Here is a 21,378-nt window from a genome sequence, read left to right as displayed (position 1 = left end):
GCATCCGGCAGGCGGTCTTCATCCTGGCTTCGTGGCCGACCCATCTCTATTTCCAGACATATATGCCTTTGGTGATGGCCGTTACCCCACTTCTCATGTAGAAGTTATCCTTGGCAAGAAGCTTACATCCACCATGCAGCTTCCCACTGTCCTTTGACCCTCGAAATTCTGATTCTTCTTGGATCGCTGGGTTCCTCTTAAACATCATTAACAAAATAATAATAAACCTGCTTCATTAGCCTTATCTTGTGCGTGTGGAGGACACTGATGAATCTGCCTTGACATGGGTCACCCCCTGAACTGAGGTCACTTGGAAAGTGAAAAACTGAAGGGTGTGCCCTGAGAAATCACACAGGCGAGAGGTGTCCTCTCTTGCGGGAAGGGACTCCCGCGTAGCTCGCTTGCCACGGGGGCACCTTCAGAGGCTTTGGTTTGGCTTGTCTTTGAAATGGAATGCGGATGTCAACAGGGAAGTCGTATTTTTGTTTCATCTCTGCGGCCCTTTTTTGTTCTCTGTTCTGAGGTGTAGATGAGGGCATGAATCCCAGCTCCCCTTCTCTCTGCTCCTCAGTGACTCCTGTAGCCCAGGGAGGCTCTTCTCCAGAACAACCCGTCAGATTGGGGGCTGCTTCACAGATTCACCTCTTAGCCAGTTCAGTAACACTCTCTGTCCCAGGGATAACCCCAGACTTACTTTAGGGTGGTTCGTGTGGCTCAGAATTGGGGGGCTCCAGGCTTAAGACACAGCTCCCTCACATCATGAAAATTAGTTGTCAGCACTACTGGCTAGGATGAGAACAAGGCCCAGGTCAGTGTGGAAGCATAAAGTAGAGCGGCCGTGAAATTCAGCCCTGGATTTGACCGGTGCCCCGTCTGAGGGAGGCCTGGCGGCAGACAAAAGCTTAAGTGGGGACTGGGCCTCTGTGGTCTTTGCGTGGGAGTGGGAGGAGAGGACACAGCCTAGATATTTCTAACAGAGTATTCCATGTTAGGCTTGTTAGCACAATCCAAAGTGAAATGCTGCCTGAGGCCTGGAGGGGATGGTCCCTGGGGGGACCTGGAGATCCTTCAAGAGACCTTGTATTGGGGCTTTAAAAGAGAAGTGGCATTTCACAGGGAAAGGGCATCCCAGATGCTCAACAACTGGGGAACTTGTTCGGCAAACAAGTTGTGGTCTGTGATTGTGTTGGAATTGTTGTGCCATAAGAAATGACGAGCGGGATCATTTCCAAAAACCCCGAGAAGACTCCTTTGAACTAATACAAAGTGAAACGAGCAGAACCAGGAGAACATTGTACACAGTAACAGCAACATTGTGTAACAATCAACTGTGATGGACTTAGCTCTCCTCAGCCATACGATCATCCAAGACAATTCAGAGAAAGAACTCTGGAGTCTGAATGCAGATTGAGGCAAGATATTTTTACTTTATTTTTTTCCCTTTTGGATCTGGTTCTTCTTTCACGACATGACGGATGTGGAAATATGTTTTACACAATGGTGCAGATATAACCTCTGTCAGATCATTTACCATCTTAGGTGGCTGGGGCGGGGCAGGGTTTGGAACTCAGAAAGTTTCAAAAATGTATGTTAAAAAGTGTCTTTACATGTAATTGGGAAAAAATAAAATATTCTTTAAAAAAGAAGGAAGGGCATGCAAGGCATAAGGGGCGCGTGTCCAAGAGCTCAGAGGTAGGAGAATGTGGGGCTTGTTCCCAGGGCCAAGGCTGGTCCTGTGTGACTGGAGCAGGGATTACACCCAGGGGAGGCCCATGAAAGAGGGCAGAAGGGTCAGGCGGGCCTTTCAGTCTTTTTTGTTTGGTTTTTGGTTGGGGGGGTGGGGGTTGTGAGGCAATTGGGGTTAAGTGACTTGCCTAGGGTCACAGAGCTAGTAAGTGTTAAGTGTCTGAGGTCACATTTGAACTCAGGTCCTCCTGAATCCAGGGCCGGTGCTCTATCCACTGCGCCACCTGGCTGCCCCTCTTTCAGTCTTAATCACTTTTATGGGGAAGGGAAGGGAGAAGTTCCCACCCCAAAACACCGTCCTCCTTTGCCACCCAACCAACGCCCTGGTCTCCAGATCCAGTGAAGCCCCTCGGGGCCCACTCTGCCCTGACTCCCCCAGCCCCGTCCTCGGCACAGGGTCTCCTGCTGAATAAATGTTTGCCGATGATTTCTTGGGAGAATGGGGCCCTCGCTCTGTGGGGTGTCGGAGGCAGGGCAGTGTTGGTGTGTTTGCTCTTGCTGAACCTTTGAAGTCAAGTTAGTCTGACTGTTAAGAGGGTAAGTGTACCTTGGGTACTTGGCTGCCTACAATGGGGGAATCCCTAAACTGCTCCCCAAAGTCGCAGGAGAGACCTGGAATGGGGGAGGGGGTCACTGTTACATGCAGCTGTTTGCCTGTTGTCTCCAGGAAAGGAGGGATGGTTTTCTGCTGTTTTGTGGATCCCCAGAGCTCAGCAGATGCTGGAAAGCAGTAGGCGCTTAATAAATGCTTGTTGATTTGTTGGCCTAGAGCTTGAAGTGAGGAGGACCTGAGAGGCTGCTAGGCCGAGCCCTTGTTCTACCCCATAGAGGTCAGGCAAACCTGGATCCTGACTTGTCCGAGGTCACCCCGGGGAGGGAGCGGCAAAGCCAGGCCTTGGGCCTAGGGCTTGTCACCCAAGCGCCGAGAAGGGTCAAGAAGGGGCAGATGAGGCCGGCACTGGGGGGTCCTCGCTCTCCCTGCCAGCATCATGGGATCGAGAGCTGGGAAAAGCCTGAGGAAACCCACCCACTGTGGAGCCCCAAAGAGGGCCTTCCGCAGGAGGGACGGGAGGCTCTGTGTGTGCCACGGCCCTGGGGTTCCCTCTAGGATGCCGCAGGCCTCTCTCTTAAAACTAAAGCCTCCTGGCTGGGTCACGGTTCGTGGCACCCGGGAGCCGTGGCCCGGCCAGTGAGAGTGCCCCGTGAGGCTTCGTGGAAGGGATTCTGGGAGCGAGTGTTTGTTCTTCAGGCAGAAGCAGAGTTGTGGCCTGAAGCCTTGGGGGCAGCCTTGCTTCTCTCTCACTGTTGGGGCTACTGAGCGGTGAGCAGGCCTCCAAGACCCGGGTCCCTTCTCTTGCTCCTCCCAACTGGGAGTAGAGAGGAGGGCACTGAGATCTAGGCCGCAGACGCTGTGAGGCCTTAGTGCCAAAGGACCGCCAGATGCCACCTGAGCGCTCCTCAGGGCCAGAGCTGGTGCCGTGTGGTTTCCGGTCTCTGAGGACAGTGCTGGCGTCTCTCTGAAACAGGAGGACCGGGACACCATGGAATCTGATCTGGACAAGGATGAGGCGATACAACCGCGGCTTGGGGAGCTCGCCGGGGAGAAGCTGCTGACCTCGGAGTACCTCGGAGTGAGTGTGGCTGGCCGCTGGGCCCTGGGCGGGGGGGACGGGGGCGAGGTGGGGCAGCATCCCCACCTCAGAAATACATGCTTCTGATTGCGGGAGGACCCAGGGGGTCACACATCTAGTAAGTGTCAAGTGTCTGAGGCCAGATTTGAACTCAGGTACTCCTGAATCCAGGGCCAGTGCGTTATCCACTGTGCTGCCTAGCTGCCCCTATTTCTCTCCTTTTATCTTAGGGATAAGACAGGTAGAGGTGACTCAGGTTGTCCCCTAGAACCTAGGACCAAGGTCTAGAGCAGAGCAGGGCTCACAGGGCTCCTTCTAAGGGGGCATCCCTTGGCTTTTCTCCTCTGTGTCTGGTGATAGGATAATGTTAGGGGACCTGGGAATCCTGAGTGACACTTAGCCGTCCGACCTCTCTGAACCTCGGTCTCCTCTTCTCTCAAAGGACATCTGCCCTGCTTTATATGCTTGCTGTGAAGATCCAGTAAAATCCTGTAGCAGCTGTGCCCGCTGGCTCTGCTCTCTGCCCACCGTGCACTCTGAGGGCCCCATGGCCCCACTGGCCTCCAGGGCTGCTTTTCACTCTAAACCTCTGACCCTGTAAGCTGAAGTGTTTGGAAAGCATGAACAGTTACCCAGATTCTTACCTAGATTGGAGAATGGATTATAGATACCCTCTAGGTTCACTCACCCCTCAGAAGGAAAAAGGATTCTCCTCCACTGACCTGGATCTCCCCTTTCCCCCTGCTCCCCACTCTTAGTGGTGCCCCAGGTCTTCTGCCAGTCAAGTAAAGGGTTAGTAGAAGCCTCGGCTCCCCCCATCACTGGCCTGCTTGAACTGCCTGGTGGGATGAGCTGGAACCACCCCACGCTTGGGTTTTTGGAGAGACTCATTCATCCCACTTCTTCCCACCCCCCAACACCCATGACCCCATGACCTTGACTTATTTAACTTGTGGAAACCTTTCCCTCCAGTCTTCTCAGCTGCCGCTTCCCTCTTGTTCATCCCCTTCCCTCGTGACCCTTCCTGGGCTGGGCTCTGTTATTTGGAACCCCCTTGGTGGCTTTCTCAGGGTCGGTGGCCAGGATGGGGGAGTGGGTCCGGCCTGGAGCACTGGCCTTCATGGAAGAGCTTGACAGAAATGAGCGCTTTGCTTTATTTCTTATGCCCTCCCTCCCACCCAGAGGAGGTTTCAGCAGGTGGCTAGAGAGAGGTTGTGCTGCCGCTGGTTCTCTGGCCCCAAGCTGACTGTGTCTCCTGTGTCCTAGATAATGACCCACTCGGGCAAAGCCAAGAGGAGAGTGCTTCCCGCCAGCGGCATGCAGCAGAGCGTCGATGAGCCCCTGCAGAGGCCCGTCACTCCTGGGTATCATAAGAATGCGCACGCCATGTAAGTCTGGGATTCTCTTGCAAATCTCATTTTCCTAAGCTCTGCTCGGACTGATGCCATGCCAGGTGTATGCGTGACAATCGCCAATAAAGCATGCCTGTTGAAAAGCACTCATCCACTGTCATTCTTGAGGGTGTTTTTGGACATCGAGGAGATTCCCGTGTCAGAACCAGACGTGAAGATAAAGCGCCAGGGAGTGTCAGTGGGGAAAGGGCTGGCCCTGGGGCCTCGTCTTCCTGCTTATTTCCCTAAATAGAGAGCCAGCTGCCAAGCCCTGGCCCCACATCCCAGGTCCCTCTCTGACTAGCTGCCCTCAGTTTCTCCATCTGTAAAGAGAAGAATACGAGCAGGCTTGCTTTAAGGAACGTGCTGGATAGATCCCAAAGCACGGAAGAGATGTCAGTGAGCATGATGATGCTTCCTGGGGCCCCATGACCAAAGCCCCTGCGGCCTCTTCTCCACGGGCCCAGGGGTCAGCCAGATCCCAAAAGCAGAACTGCTCCTGGCCAGCGTGGGCAGAGATGAATTCCAGGGCTCCCGCCTGGGTCCCTCTGCCGCCTGGCCCCCCCGCCCCCGCAGCCTGGAGGCAGCAGCTGAGGGGCTTCCTCTTGACCAGCCTGTGCTCCCACCAGGGCCTGAAAAGAGGATCGGAAGGAGCAGATGCCTTCGGGGCCATGGGACAACAGGTGGTGCAGGCAGGAAGAGCTAGCCTCAAGTCTTGTCTTTGTACTGGGAGGATGGGGTGGGGGAAGGAGGCAGGGAGAAAGCCAGGACCGCCCCCCACCAAGTTGTGTCACTGTTTCAGCGGTGGGCACTGCCCGCGTGGCAGGGCTGAGCCTCTTGTTTCTGCTCTGTGGGTACACATTACAACTGCCCCCAGGTAGGGCTGGTGTCCAGGAAGCCCTGAGATCACCGCCCTCGGCCCTTTGAATTGTACTGGCGCTGGGGGCTTTTTTTAACTTACAAAACCCATCCAGGTAATTACAGGCTTTTCACAGTGTCTTTATGCCCCACATGTGACAGCCGAGAAGCCAGCCTGCTCACTGAACCTACAAGTGAGCAATCTGTGCAGAGGGAAGGCCGGAGGCAGCCAATTATCCATTTGTAGAGGAAACCTTGCCACGACTTCATTCTAACCTCCAGTGCCGAGGCGGGGGGTGGGGGGTAATTTAGCAGCCAACTCTTTTCATCCTTCAAAGGGAAGGTTTTCTCCCATTTAGAGGCTCCAAGAAGCCCCTGGTTAAAAGGGAAAGTCTTTGTGGGCTCTGGGCCAGGACTCACACCGAGCTCATGTTCGTTTGAAGTTTCTGTCAGGGAGCATGCAGGGCCTTGGACAAGATGCTGCTTCTCCCTGGGTCTCAGTTTTCTCCTTTGTAATAACAAGGAGGTCAAGGTCCCTTCTAGGGGTAGACCGGGCTCCTTGATACCACCTGTTTCAACACATTTGGTTTCCTTTGTAGTCCTGTGTATTTTATGTTATGCATTTAAATACACTCTTCTAGAAGGGGACCCATAGGCTTCTCCAGACTGCTGCCCAAGGATCCCTAAGATCCCCCACTCTAGACCTTGGGTTCACCGTCTGCATCTCCGGACAAACACTCGTTCATTCAGTTCCTATTCCTTGGAACCAAAGCACCATCTAGCTTGGGGGAGGGGGCAGGAAGTACCCCCGACCCCCTGACCAATGTACCCGGGTTTGAGGTCCCTTATAGAGGAACCAATGTCATTCTTTCCCCCCCCCCAGAGCCATAGGATGCTGGGGAAAAGCAAGGGCAAGTCCTGTCAGGTTTGGCTCTAAAATGCTTGGTCCAGCCAACAGCCCCACCAGTGACAGGCAGGCCATCCTGTGCAGACAGCAGCAAGCTAAAGGCCATTTCTTTGCCCCAAAGAACAGACTGATGGGAAGGAGAGCTGGGACAGAGGTATCCGCATTTTACACAGAAGCAAACTTAGGTTAGATGATATGGCCTATTCTAGATGCTAGATTGGAACCCAAGATTCCCTGTCCACACTTCTTGTGACCTTTCACAGCCTATCTTAAGTGGCAGAGAGAATGTTCTCCTTACCGAGAAGGGGTACGTGTGCTTCCGCGTGACTTGGGCCCATCCTCACAGGCTCTCAGAGGAAGCCTGGTCCAGCTGGCGTGGGCCATGGCCCTCCTGCCATCACCGCTACCAAGTGGCCATCCTGCCGTGGCCTCAGAACCTTCAGGCCATGCTGAGGTGGCCCTTCACCTTGGACACAACTCTTGTTGGGAATTCTCTTTTTTTTTAGTTTTAAAGTCATAAAAATATTTGATTGTTTTCCAGTTACATGTAAAGGTAGTTTCCAACATTCATTTTCATAAGATTTTTAGTTGCAAATTTTTCTCTCTCCCTCCCTTCCCTCCCCCCTCCCCAGGATGGAAAGTAATTTGATATAGGTTATATGTTGTGCAGTCACATTAAACATATCTCTGCACTAGTCATGTTGTGAGAGAAGAATCAGAGCACAAGGGAAAACCTCAAAAAGAAAAGCCAAAAAGCAGAAACAGTCTGGTTCAATCTGCACTCAGAATCCACAGTTCTTTTTTCTGGATGCGGAGAACATTTTCCATCATGAGTCCTTTGAAGTTGTCTTGGATCATTGCACTGCTGAGAAGAGCCAAGTCTGTCACAGTTGACCATCACACAGTGTTGCTGTCACTGTGTACAATGTTCTCCTGGTTCTGCTCGCTTCACTCAGCATCAGTCCACTTAAGTCTTTCCAGGTTTCTCTGAAATCCTCCTGCTCCTTGTTTCTTACAGCACAATCGTATTCCATGACATTCATATGCCACAGCTTGTTCAGCCTTTACCCAATGGATGGGCATCCCCTCGATTTCCAGTTCTTTGCCACCACAAAGAGAGCTGCTAGAAATAGTTCTGTACATGTGGGTCCTTTCCCTCTTCTATGTTCTCTTTGGGATACAAGACCCAGCAGTGGTACCACTGGGTCAAAGGGTATGAACAGTCCCATAGCCCTTTAGGCATTGTTCCAAATTGCTCTCCAGAATGGCTGGATCAGTTCACTTCTTGTTGGGAATTCTCATTCATCCCCCAAGCTGAGTCTGTCTCTGGACACAACACCCACCATGCCTACTTCTTGACTTCTGGGGCCATGGAAAGCCAGTGCAGTCCTTGAGCTATATAAGTGGTGGCTCTTTTTTTTTTTTTTTTTTTTTTAGTGAGGCAATTGGGGTTAAGTGACTTGTCCAGGGTCACACAGCTAGTAAGTGTTAAGTGTCTGAGGCCAGATTTGAACTCAAGTCCTCCCGAATCCAGGGCCAGTGCTCTATCCACTGCGCCACCTAGCTGCCAAATGGCGGCTCTTCAGAAATGGGAAGACCAAGTCTTCTCCAAGCTGAACACAGTCACTGGTCCCACCAATCAGCCCAGACCTCTAGTCTTTGACCCCATGGAAACCAAATGAAATGGTAAAAACAAATTCAATGGGGTTCTGTGTTTCCCTGCAGGCCTGCTTAACTCCTACCATCCTTGCCCCTTTAATTCCCTCCCTCCTCCCTCCCTCCCTCCCTCCCTCCCTCCTCCCTCCTCCCTCCTCCCTCCCTTTTCTTTCTCTCCCTTTCTAACGTTACAGTCAGCGTGAAGACACTTCTGCTTCTTTATCTTGCTTCCATCCCATTTGTTTGGCCTCTGCCCCATTGGACCACAGGGGCTGTTCTGGGCCTTCACTAGAGCAGCCCGGCCCCCCATGATGCCAATCTCAGTCGTCCCTGCCCACCCGTCCTAGGGGACCAGCTCCCCACCAGGATTCCAACCACCCTCCAGGAGACCTTCTTGGCTTCCCGCCAACATGACGACCATGTCCCTTCCTGGCAGACTCCTTTTTGTCTGGGAAGGTCCTAATTGGTTGCCTGCCACAGCCTGCTCACACCCACCATGTGCAGTGGCCAGGTGCTGTTGTCATGCCACACCATCAGAGCAGCACCAGGAGGATGCTGGCCTGCAAAGATGGGCCTCGGTTTCCGTGGGGCGCTTTGCTGTTCCCCAAAGATGATCCACCCCCCGGCTTCCTCCTGGCCAGCTCTGGGCCCAGCTTACCATCCTTCTAGACTGTCCCCGAGATACAGAAGGCTTCCATTTTCATTAAAATCCGGCCCCAAGGTGGCATTGCCGCCTTACACTTATGTGGCGGAACCCCAGGGAGCTACAGCTTGGCCAGCGTTGGCCACTCAGCTGTATTTGTCGCTTACGTGTTTGTCTGTTTTTCTCTCTAGGCTGGGAAGTGATTTCATTTCTCCTTGTGCAGCCCACCCCATCGGAGGTGTGTTCCAGGCACACCCAGGCCCTCGGCCCCCTACACGCAGTGGAAGCAGGTCCAGCACTTTGGAATTCTGCGGCTCTTCTGCACGTAAGACTCCTGGGAAAACGTCACTACCAGAGCTGGGGGTGGGGGGACAGAGAGGAGCCGAGCAGGCCTACGGGGCTGGGTGGTCCCAACTCCCAGCCAGTGCCCAAACCTTCATTCAGGAAATAGACACAAAGTACCCACTGTGTGCAATACAGATCCACTCCTGGGTGGTTTCTGTTCTGATTAACTTAATTCCTATTTTTTAGAAGGGATAGGAGGGGATAGGAAGAAGCATTGATTGTCCGCCTTCTACCACTTTCCTTCTTTTCTTTCTTTTGGTCTCTGTAAAGTAAGAGAGTTGGGCCGAATAATCTTGTCCTTGTGAATCAAGAGGACAAAAACATCCGCTCTCCTGATGGAACGCCCTGCAGATGTCCAGCCGGCCGCCAGGACACACGCGTGGCTTAAGTGCTTACTGTGTGCAGGCACCGTGGCCAGTTTGGGTCCTGCTGGGTCTTAGGGAGATGTCGGGGGAGACTTGGGAATCACGAGCCAAGAGTGATGGAGGCCCGGAGTCTCTGTGGCCCCAGGACTTGGGTTTTTTGGGTATTTGGTGCATGTGGCGCATCTGCTGGATTGTGCGGAATCTTAAGATATTCTGGGCATCTCCAGGGAGTTGGGGAGAATCCTCTCATCCGGCCCAGTGAGGGCTGCCCACGAGGGAAAGGCTTGTCATTGTACGCAGAAAATATGCTTTGGATCAGGGTGAGCCCCGAGGGCCTTTCATATCCGTGCGCAGTTATTGTCTTTTCATTTTCCAGAGGAAATGGAAGGGCTGGTGCCAGAGGCAGCTAAGGTTTACTAGACAAGAATCTCATCCCTGACTCAGGGACCTATCTGACTAGGAGGAACAAGGGAGGTGGGAGATGCGAGTGCTCACATCAGCCCCATCTCAGACTCTGGCGCATCTTCCTGGTATCAGAACCGCCTCAACCTTATGCCTGGGCGGGGGGGCCGGGTGCTTCCTGGACCCCCCCAGCTTTGGGGAGCTCCCAGCATCCTGGGGGGCTCGGGGTGAAATGGCAGACTCTGGTCCCAACCCCAATGACCTCGGGGCCCAGCTCCAACACTCATTAGCTTTGGGGCATCATGCTCATGCAGCCCCGGGCAGGCAGGGGCACAGCACGGACAACAGCCATGCGTGTTCCTAGAGTCCTTGGTGAGCCTCCCGGTCCCCACTTTACATATTAAGTAACTGAGGCAGGGAAGAGGGTGAGGTCACACAGTCAATATGTGTCTGAAGTGAGATTTGGACCGAGGCATTCCCTACTCCAGGAAGTCCAGCACACTGTCCTCTGGGCCACACGGCCCCTTGTGCTGAGTCACTCATTAACTCCTAATTAGGAGTGATGATCATCTGACAGAGACGCTGTGGTCTGTGACAAGGGCTTTGGAGCCAGTGGGCCTGGGTTCAAACCTTACCCACAAGACTACCTGGGTGACTTTGGGCAGATCACTTTACCTCCCTCAGACTCAGTTTCCTCTTCTGTAAATTGCGGGATTGGACTAGATGCCTCTTAGACCCTTTCCTGCTGGAACTCCCCCCTCTCCCTGCACCTCAGTTTCCTCATATGTAAAATGGGGAAGTTAGACTAGACAACCGCTGAAGCCCCCCCCCCAGCTCCAGCTCAGCTCAGCAATCCTGTGCCAGGTTACCCGTCCCCCGTCTCATCCCCATCTCACAGATGCCCATGGGGAATGTTGACCCTGGAGCTTTGTGGGTAAGGTCTCACTGCTGCGATTCAGAGAAATGCCAGGTGTTTTGCCAGTTCTCAGTCCCAGTGACCACAGAGAGCCAGGTGAGGTCTCTGAGCGGCCACAGAGAAAAAGAGACGGCGTGTCTGTGGCAGAAACAGAGGCAGAGGGTGGGAGGGCTTTGTGAGGGGCCCTGAGGAATTCTGGGCCTGGCCTCCGCACACAGGCCTGAATCGGATGGAAGCCAAGCCTGGAACGAGCCAGCAGGACGTTTGAAGTTTCAGGGGTTTAGTGACACCTGAGCCCATTCAGAACCAGCACTGCAACATCCCTCTCAGTTCAGCAGCCTGTATTAATGAATGTATAATGAAGCGCTATATTACTTTGGCCCAAGATATCGATCCATCTGGGCCTGGACCCTGCAGGGTGACATGCATCCACGCATGCATAGCTGTGGGTACTGCTCTAGGAGATGGGGATGCAGTAACAAAAATCACCCTGGCCCTGCCCACCACAAACGTGTGTCCTAACAGGACTAAAGCACAGGCACAGAAGTATCTTTGATGGTTACTCAACAGTCGTCTCCCCCGAGGCATTCAAACCCTCTCTCCAGGTGGGGTCAGCCTTCTTGGGAGGGGGGGGGGCACAGGGAGGGCCAGGGAGAGTCTGTTTCCAGGGGTGTCCCTCCTCCCTGTATCCTGGCAGAGCTGTGGGTCAGTCACAGTCTGGAGGCCCCGCCCCAGGACGAGCCTCGCACCGGCCTTCCCACAGCAGGAAGCCAGAACCCAGGGCAAAGAGCAAGCGGCCCCTCGTCTTGGGATGGGCCCCCTCAAACTGGTTGAACTGCCTGCCTGTCCTAGATCATGTTCCCGGACAACAGGCCTGAATTCCATTCCTGACCATTTCCTCATGCCTTTCGTGAGACCAGCTCCCCCCTCCCCAGGCTGACGTAGGCCCATACTCTCCATTCCTTCCCTTGCCAACTTGCCTCCCTTGCACCTCTGGACACCGACTCCTGGCCTTTACCGCTTTATCATGACCCCTGCCCAGGCCTGGCCTCCTCGCCCATGTCTTTAGGTCAGCCAGTGTTGGGGCGCGTCCATCTCTCAACCCGTTCTAGACACTTAGAAAATTGCTTTTTTTTCCTGTCAAAATAGGCTTCCTAGGGGCAGCTAGGTGGTGCAGTGGATAGAGCACTGGCCCTGGATTCAGGAGGACCCGAGTTCAAATCTGGCCTCAGACACTTGACACTTACTAGCTGTGTGATCCTGGGCAAGTCACTTAACCCTCACTGCCCTGCAAAAAAAAAAAAAAAAAAAAAGAGGCTTCATGAGCTCCCTTCTCTGGGGTCAGGGTAATTGCCTCTGAGCTCGCTCACTTCCAGCTCAATCACAGGGGCCCCGTGACCTGCATGTCATTCATGCCACCCATCTTTTTACCAGATTATGAGTTCTGGTTCCTATTCCTCATCGCCTCCATTTCACCGGCCACCAAGGCCCAGCAGGTCTCCGGGCCTCCCATCTCTGCCCATTGCAGACCTTCCTCAAGCCCTCATTGCTTCTTGTCGCTTCTCTAAGACCACCCATTTCTCCCTACTGCCGGCTCCTGGGCACTCATCGTGAGCTGTACTTTCCAAAGATTCCCACGTATTCAAATTGGAGTGCCTTTCTTCCAGTGATAGAAATCTGGAGCTCAAAGGGACACCTGGAAGTGTGGGAATCGACCTTCTTGCCTGACAGACAGTGGCCCCCACGTGAGGCTCCCTGAGGCCCAGCTGGCCCATTATTGTCAGGTTCTGAGGGTTAGAAGGTTACTCCTTGCTCCTATTTCCCCCAAGCCCCCTGCCCCAACCCACCCCAGCTGCAGAGTAAATTGACTTTCTGCTTGGGGCTTAGGGACTCGAGTGGCCTCTCCCTTCCCACATTCCAGCCGTGCCAGCCTGCTCCCTGGCAGGATTTCCCAACTCCTGCTTCCCCGGGGCCTTGGCTCGTACCCTGAATGCCCTCCTCTTCTCTTTCCTGCCACTCCTTCTGGGCCACTGCTCCATCTTCATTGCCTCCCTCAGGACCCAGCCAAAAGTCCACCTCTGCAGTGTAGAGTGACAGGGCTTAGAATGGGAAGGGCCCTGCCCGGGAGAGCGAGGAAGCGCCTTGTAGCGCCGGGATTGCCGGCTCCCCTCCCTCACCACCATGACCAGGCCTTCCGTTTGCTGTCCCCGGCCGCAGGGATCGTGGCTCAGGAGCTGGAAGGGACGATCATGTCTCCTCGCCTGTCCAGGTCCCATGAGAAAACGGGGACCTACAGGCCAAAGGTCACCCTTTCCCAGCCCTGTGGCTTCCCCCCAGAGGTGGCTCTCTCCACTCTGTGCCGCCTTCCTCTCTGTATTCAGTTGGTGCCAAAGTATGCCCCCGCCTCCCTCTGTGTATTCAGTTGGTGCCGCCAGTGTGAATTCAGTGCGGGGGACCCAGAAAACTTTGTCATAATAGAAGTTTGTCCAAATGGACACAGAAGGAAATTCCCCGAGCCCAGCCCAGTGCTTTGCACACAGTAGGGCTGTTGAATAATGAACGTGACCACACGGTTTTGCCAGGGAGCTCGCTGGGAGCAGGGACTTGGTGCCTCATGAGCTGCAGCCATCCCGTAGGCCTTAGGGGTCAGAACCCCATTCTCAGCCTGTATGGATACCAGCCTGGGTAGAATGGCCTACCCAGGAGCCTGCTTTGTTCTGGCTCAGGGTTAAGTAGAGGTTTATTGAAGGGCCTGAGTCCCAGGCCCTTTTCCTATGGATGTGCTTATTCTGGTGGCTGGTTTAATAGTCTGAGAGTGAGTGTGCTGTCCGGTGGCTGAAGGAAGCCCAGGGAACCAGGGGCAAGTGCTGTGTGATGGCAGGTAATGAGAAAGGCTCATCTGTGCTCTGCTGGGTTCTCTTCTCCTGCCTTGGCTCCTTGCTCTTCCTCTCCCTTTTCAAATCCATTCAATGCCACCAACGTTGTTGATGACAGTGTGCAGGGCACCCGTCCAGCGTGGAGGGAAGTACAGGTCTACGGGGGCTGCTGCTAAGGCTCTCTGCCCTCAAAGTCAGCTATCCAGAAGCATGGGGGGCTACCTGGGAGGTGCAGAGTGACTTTCGCGTCCCCGGAGGTTGGCAGAGGGCACAAAAGGACGTGGCACTAGAAGAGACCTTGAAGATCCCAACCCAGCTGCCTCTGCTTCAAGCCCAGAAGGCCAAGTTCAATCAGCCTTTCATTCAAACAAATCATTTTGACTTGTCCAAGGTCACATAAGGGATTTCTGTTCAATTATGGCCTGGACCACGGGGGTAACTTGGGAGGCTCCTTCCAACTGTGGCCAATGATGATTCTTCGAAAAGTATTTCTCACCATAATACTGCCGACTCACTCCCGGTCCCATGGCCAGAGGCCAGAGAAAGTATTGGCGACACGCAATTATCTGCATGGTGTGACCTCATCATAACTAGATCAGCCGCTCTTCCTTCCTTCCTTCCTTCTCCCCTCTCTTCTTTTTTCATTTCCTCCCTCCCTCCCTTTTCTTCTTCTTTCTCTTTCCTTCCTTTATTCTTTTCTTCCTTATTTTTCTTTTCTTCCTTCTCTCTCCTCCCTTTCTTCCTTTCTTCCCTTTATTTCTTTCTGCTTCTTTCCTTCCGTTCTTTTGTTCCTTGTTCTTCCTCTCTCTCTCTCTCTCTCTCTCTCTCTGCTCAGTTTTCTGGGAGATTTGGAACTGGAAGTGGTCTTAGATGTCATCTAATCCAGCCCCTTTCTCTCTCTTTTTTTTTTTTTAGTGAGGCAATTGGGGTTAAGTGACTTGCCCAGGGTCACACAGTCAGTAAGTGTTAAGTGTCTGAGGCCGGATTTGAACTCAGGTCCTCCTGACTCCAGGGCCAGGGCTCTATCCACTGCGCCACCTAGCTGCCCCCCTTTATCTTTTTAAAAAATTTTTTCAATCTTTCCAGTTACATGTAAAGATCATTTTTAACATTCATTTTTGTAAGATGTCTAGTTCCAAATTTTTCTCCCTCCCTTCCTTCTCCCCTCCCCAAGACAGCAAGCCATCTGATATAGGTTATCTATGTACACTCACATTAAACCTATTTCGGCATTAGTCATGTTGTGAAGGAAGAATCAGAACAAAAGGGAAAAACCTCAAAAAAGCAAAAAAAAAAAAAAAGTAGAAATTGTATGGTTCGATCTGCACTCAGATCCCACAGCTCTTCTTTCTCAAGGGTGCGGACCTTTGGTCACTTTATTTGCAGAATTCCAAATTGCTTTCCAGGATGGCTGGATCACTTCACCACTCTAACAGTTTATCAGTGTTTTTGTCTTCCCCAGCCACTCAGCCCCTAGCACTGGCCACTGAGGCAGCTAGGAGCAGTGGATAGAATACTGGGCCTGGAGTCAGGAAGCCCTGTATTCAGATCCAGCCTCAGACACTTACCCTGAGCAAGTCACTTAATGTCTGTTTGCCCCAGTTTCCCTATCTGTAAAATGGAGATAATGATAGCACCTATCTCCCAGGGTGGTTGTAAGGATCAAATGAGATCCTAAGTGTAAAGAGCTTGGCACATAGTAGGTGCTATACAAATGCTGGCTTCCGTCATCGTCGTCATCAGGTGCCAGGCTTTCCCCAGCCTCTCCAACATGGCGCTTTCCCACCTCCTGTCTTCAGTGCCGTTGCAGTCGCTTTGATTTGCCTTTCTCTTATGATTTGGGATCTGGAGCCTTCTTTCAGGTCATTCCTTCTTTTGAGAACCATCTATCTGTTCATGTCCTTTGCACACTTATCTGTTGGGGAATGGCGTTTAGTCTTTTGCACGCATGGGTGTGTGTCTCTCCATCTCAGATAACAAATGGAGAAATGTGTTCCGAAGAGCTTTGCCCCAGTTGTCTGTGTCCCCTCCACGGGGGAACCTAGGGAATGGTTTATGGTGTCAAGGGTCTAGCCTCTACCTCCGAGGTTAAATACTGTGGTTTCATGTGCCCACCGAGGGGGGCCCAGGGTTCTAGACTGTCAGGTCTGGATCCCGCCTCAGTCGTCCAGACTGGATCAGCGTGTTCTCCCTGCCTGCCTTTGGAGAGGGCAGCTGATGGTAGCCTCGCCTTCCCAAGGTTATGCAGAGAGCAAAGGGTCAGCAGGGACTTGGACCCAGCTCAGCTGACATCAAAGCCAGTGACCACAGGGACTAAGGACAGAGACTCTGTTCTCAAGGGAGGGTGGGCGAGAAGACACAGGCACAGTTCATGGGGGCGTGGCACATCTGAGGATCGGGAGGCAGCCGGAGGTTAGGTGACTGGTGATCACCAAGGTCAGCCCTCTGACTCCAGAATCAGGGGTCTTCCTGCTCTAGCCCAAATGCCCTTCTCAGCCTTAGTGATGGCATGCCCCAAGTCCCCGAGAACAGGGGATGGAGAATGGGTAACATGAAGGGCAGAAGTGTGGTATACCTCAGAGAAGTTAGGCAGGAAGCGGATTATATAGGGCCTTGAATGCCAGGATAAGGAGTCTGTACTTTATTAGCAGCGTCTTAAGGAGATCAGTGAGTCAGTGGTGCCAGGGGCCGACGGGATACAAGGTGACCAGGTGGGAAGCTACTAGACCTCAGTGCAATTCAACAAACTTTATTAAGCATCTGTCGTGTGCCCTATGTTAGAAATTAAAGATAGACATCACAAGTCTCCCCAGACGCTGTCATTCCATTGGAGGGAGGGGGAAGGGAGGTCATGGGTGCACAGCCTAGTGCATGCTAACTACATACAAAGAAGCGTGGCGTGCTCGGTGGAAAAGGGGCTGTGACAGCCCAGCCATGTCACCTGAGGCCCATCACGGGACTTTTCATGTCCCACACCGACTCCTCACCTCTGGGAAGGGCAGGCTCCCCCAGAGCTCCCCATGCCAATGTACTCCCAGCGCAGGGCCCTCTCACTATGTACAACCTAAGCACAGGCAGTCTAGCGGGGAGGAGAAGAGGGCAGGGGATCTCACCAGTGTCCGAGGAGCCAATGGTGCCAGTGGCCATCTCCACATAGATCTGCCCATCCCAGTCTTAATCTCTCCTGACCTCACCCAGTATATCCCCCTGCCTGCGGGACATCCCCCGAACCATGCACAAAACTGAACCCCACTCTTCTCACTTCCAAATTTCCCATTGTTGTTGAGGCACCACAGCACTCCCATTCTCCCAGGCTCAAACCCTGGGCCATCCCCTCCTCGATCTCATTCTCCTCCCTCCATAGTCATGCTGTTTGTAGATTTTACCTTTGCAGCATCTCTGGAATCCGTCCCCTTCTCTGCTCCCACGCCGCCCCCCCAGGTCCTCATCCCCTCTCACCTGGACCCTTGTTCTACCTGCTCCCAGGCTCTCCCCATTCCAACCAGGCCTCCAGTGCCAGTCTGAGGGAGCTTCCTAAAGCACGGGGCGTCTGTGTTCCCCTGATTTACACCTACCTTCAGTAAACTCCAGTGGCTCCAGAATCAAATATAAAATCCTTTGTCTGGCATTAATCTTCATAATCTGCTCCCCCTCCGCCTTCCTAGCTGCCTTCTTTTGTTAAAAAATGTTATAAACATTTTTCTCTATGCTTTTGAGTTCCATATTTCATCCCTCCTCTCCTTTGCCTCCTGGGGTGGTAAGCAATCAGATACAGGTTAGACGTGTGCAATTCTGTAAAGCATGACCACACCAGTCATTTTGTGTAAGAAAACTTGAATACGGGGCAGCTAGGTGGCGCAGTGGATAGAGCACCGGCCCTGGATTCAGAAGGGCCTGAGTTCAAATCCGACCTCAGACACTTAACACTTACTAGCTGTGTGACCCTGGGCAAGTCACTTAACCCCAATTGCCTCACCAAAAAAAAAAAAAGAAAAAGAAAAAAAGAAAGAAAACTTGAATACAAGAAAAAAAAATGAAAGAAAGTGAAAAATCTCCTGCTTCAGTCTGTCCCATCCATATCCGTTCTTTCTTTGGAGGTGGATCATGTGTTTCATCATTCGTCCTTTGGGACTGTCTGGGATTATTGTATGGCTGAGAAGAGCCAAGTCATTCCCAGTTCTTCATCCAACAGCATGGCTGTCCCTGTGCACAGCATCCTCCTGGTTCTGCTCACTTCCCTCAGCATCGGTTCTTATGGGCCTTTCTGGGCCTTTCTGAGCTCATCCCACCTCGCCGTCCTCTACCTTACTCCCCACCGTGCATCCTGCCATCCAGTGAGCCTGGTCTCGAGGCTGTTCTGGAGCAGGACCTTCTGTCTCTCGACTCCAGCCACTTCCTCTGGCTCTTCCCCGTGCCCAGAAGGCTCTCCCTCCTCACCCTGGCCTTCTGGCTTGCTTCAAGTCCCACCTTTCCCAGTCCCCTTAATGTTAGTGCCTCCCCTCAGATTTACTACCTGTGTACAGCTCATCAGAACACAACTCTGACACATTGTTTCCCCATTAGATTATGAGGTCCTTGGGGCAAGAACTGTTTTTGCCTTTTTTTTAAAAATCTCCCCAGCACGTGGCACAGGGCTTTGTACACATGAAGTGCTCAATAAATGTTGGCTGACTAAGCCATTTGTATAGGAGATGGCGCTTGAAGGGACCCAAGGGTTTCAAGAGAGAGATGAGGCAGGAAAGCACTCAGGGCATGGTGGGACATCAGGCTGGAGAGACCTGGAGGGGGAGACTGAGCATCATGTGGGGTAGGAGGGGAGACCAGTCGGGCTGAGACATCAAATAGAAGGGGGAGAGTGTTGGGGAAATCAGGAAAGGTGGCTCGGAGCCCCCTCATGAAGGGCTTCCCAAAGCAGACTGTGGCGTCTGGTTTTGCCAGAGAGAGTAAGAAGCAATTGCAGGGGGGCAGCTAGATGGCGCAGCGGATAGAGCACCGGCCCTAGAGTCAGGAGGACCTGAGTTCAAATCCGGCCTCAGACACTTAACACTTACTAGCTGTGTGACCCTGGGCAAGTCACTTAACCCCAATTGCCTCACCAAAAAAAAAAAGAAGAAGAAGCAATTGTAGGTTGTTGAGTAAGAGTGTCGTCCGCAGGCCTCTGCTTCAGGAAGGTCAGAGGGTGGGGGCTGGTTGAGAGGGGAGAGCTGGGGGTGGGGGGGTCGTGTCACTGCAGAAGGGAGGAGAGAACTCCGGTGGCAGGAGATGGAGGGAGCTGAGGCCTGGTGGGCCTGGTTCTAGGGTGAATGCTGGGGGGCTGGGGGGAGCAGAGAAGAAGGGACATATCAGTTTTCTGAACCAATAGAACGTGGGACGTATGGGAGACGAGGCAGGAAATAAAAAAGGAAACCTTGAGACTGGGAGCCCAAGGGACTGATCATAGATCTGGCTGAAAGGGAGCTCAAGGGTCATCGAGTCTGACCCCTCACTTTATGCATGAGGAAACTGAGTCACAAGAGAAGTAACTGACCTGCCCAGAGTCGCAAAGTGTCAGGCGGGGTTTGAACTCAAGTATTCTTGAGTCGTCATTATCAATGAAATAGGGAAGATACAGGGAAGAGCAGGTTTGGGGCAAAACCTCGGAATTCAGTGTTAGATCTGTTGAATTTGGGGTGCTATGGAGCTTCCAGTGGAAGGTGGGTTACCCCAGGTTGGATGGAGGTTGAGGTGTCCACATAGTGCACACGGAGGAGATGATAGAAGCTGCCGAAGGAGGGGAGGCCCCCCAGGGAGAGGATGGATGGGTGCAGGGGCCTCATTCCAGGGTGTGAGTGGTCACTGAGCCCAGAGGGGATGTCCATCTGAAAGGCTGTGCTGGCTTCTCCTGGAGTCTCTTTGATACCTAAGATAAGGCCTCCCCGTGGTGTTTGCAGTACAGTGTCCTGAGAAGGACTTGGAAGGGTCTGGGATTAGAGAAGAGGATGAAACTGGCCCTGTGGGGGCCCTAGGCCCGTCAAGTTGCAGATTTGCCACTCCCTGCACCTCAGTTTCCTCATCTGTAAGATAGGCACTGATGGGGGGCAGCTAGGTGGCACAGTGGATAAAGTACCGGCCCTGGAGTCAGGAGGACCCGAGTTCAAATCCAGCCTCAGACACTTGACACTTACTAGCTGTGTGACCCTGGGTAAGTCACTTAACCCCCATTGCCCTGCCAAAAAAAAAAAAAAAGGCACTTATGTCTTCTTCCAAGGTCATTGGGATGAAGTCCCTGTATAGATCATCTTGGTATCATCAATAGTATGACTTGGCCACCACAGGACACAACTTGTCTTTGTTTCCTCCCCCGTATCTCTTGTTGAGGTCCAAGGTCCATGGTCCTTGTTGTTGCAGCTCAGCAGGCCCCCAGAAATTCTGTGTCCCTGAAGAGCAGGAACACCTCAAAGGCTGGAGGGGAAGGTGACTCGCTTGGCTCTGGTCACCTCTTTGGGTGACCTCTAGAGGCTGCCTTCTTTATCGCTTGACTGGGGCTCTCTCCATGGGGTTGAGTCAGCTAGCTGACTGAGCCTCGGGCAGCACTGATTCATAGCTTCCCTTCACTAGGTCAAGACACCTGGCTAGAGGGCAGCCAGGTGGTGCAGTAGATAAAGCACTGGCCTTGGATTCAGGAGGACCTGGGTTCAAATTTGGTCTCAGAAACTTGACACTTACTAGCTGTGTGACCCTGGGCAAGTCACTTAACCCTCATTGCCCTGCAAAAAAAAAAAGATACTTGGCCAGATCCTCTGGGAAGATCCCCAACGTGGACTCAGGGTCTGAAGCACTTGATAGAGCAGAAGCATTCTTTAGGCAAGAATCGACACTCCCTGGGGTGGCGAGGCCACCTAGGCAGCTATGAATCCCCTCCCACACTCAGGCCACACTCAGGCCGGCCCCCGGCTTCCTTGGGGGCCTGACTGTGGGCTGGACTCTCTCCTGTCCTTGATGGGCCACATGGGACCAAGCTCTCGAGCCTCCTGACATTTCTGTGCTTTGTTAGCTTTTTTTTCTCAGAAGGGAAGGGGGAAACAGGAGAGACCTGCTGTCAGCCAATCAATAATCAATTGAAAAATCAATATATAACATCATAAATTATAAAGTGTTTATCAATGAATTCATTGCTAACAGCCACCCAGAGTCACCAGGCCTTGGGCTTGGGTGTCCTTTGGTTTGTCTAAACATCAATCAGTCAGTAAACATTTATTAAGGCCTCCCGTGTGCCAGGCCCTGTGCTAAGCTCTGGGATACTGAGAAAGGCAGAAGATGGGCCCTGCTCTCAGGAAGCTTACTATCGAGTGGAGGACACCAGGACAGCATGAAGAGGAGATCCCACACAGGGAAGGCCCAGGGCTAAGAGGGGCTGGAAGAGGCTCTAGTATCAGAAAGGGAGCAGGCTGTGCAAAGCAGCAGTCCCCTCTCCCCCCACAATCTCTCTGCTGTGCTGGAAGAGATGGGAACGTCTTGGTCTGTAGGGGAGGGGACATCCTGGTCTGAGGGGGCCTGGACATCATGGTCTGAGGGGGTCTGGACATCCCAGTCTGAGAGGGCCTGGACATCACAGTCGGAGGGGTCTGGGGACATCCCAGTCCAAGGGGGCCTGGACATTAGA

The 21,378-nt window shown here is 52.9% G+C and overlaps 1 protein-coding gene across 4 annotated transcripts in view; it reads left to right on the top strand.

Annotated features, from left to right (window-relative positions):
- Positions 1-21,378, top strand: part of ARMC9 (armadillo repeat containing 9) — a 128,159-nt gene that overhangs the window by 100,639 nt on the left and 6,142 nt on the right. For 3 of the 4 annotated variants that reach the window (XM_043964291.1, XM_043964289.1, XM_043964288.1), the window contains 3 exons: positions 3,273-3,377; positions 4,644-4,765; positions 9,024-9,157. In XM_043964291.1, the coding sequence (XP_043820226.1) occupies positions 3,273-3,377; positions 4,644-4,765; positions 9,024-9,157 (361 nt within the window). Of the gene's footprint in view, positions 1-3,272; positions 3,378-3,819; positions 3,975-4,643; positions 4,766-9,023; positions 9,158-21,378 lie in introns of those variants that run through there. The other variant, XM_043964290.1, reaches the window with a different exon arrangement.

This window comes from Dromiciops gliroides, chromosome 4 (assembly GCF_019393635.1).
Source record: "Dromiciops gliroides isolate mDroGli1 chromosome 4, mDroGli1.pri, whole genome shotgun sequence".
Taxonomy (NCBI): domain Eukaryota; kingdom Metazoa; phylum Chordata; class Mammalia; order Microbiotheria; family Microbiotheriidae; genus Dromiciops; species Dromiciops gliroides.
This window is presented reverse-complemented; position numbering and strand designations above follow the sequence as displayed.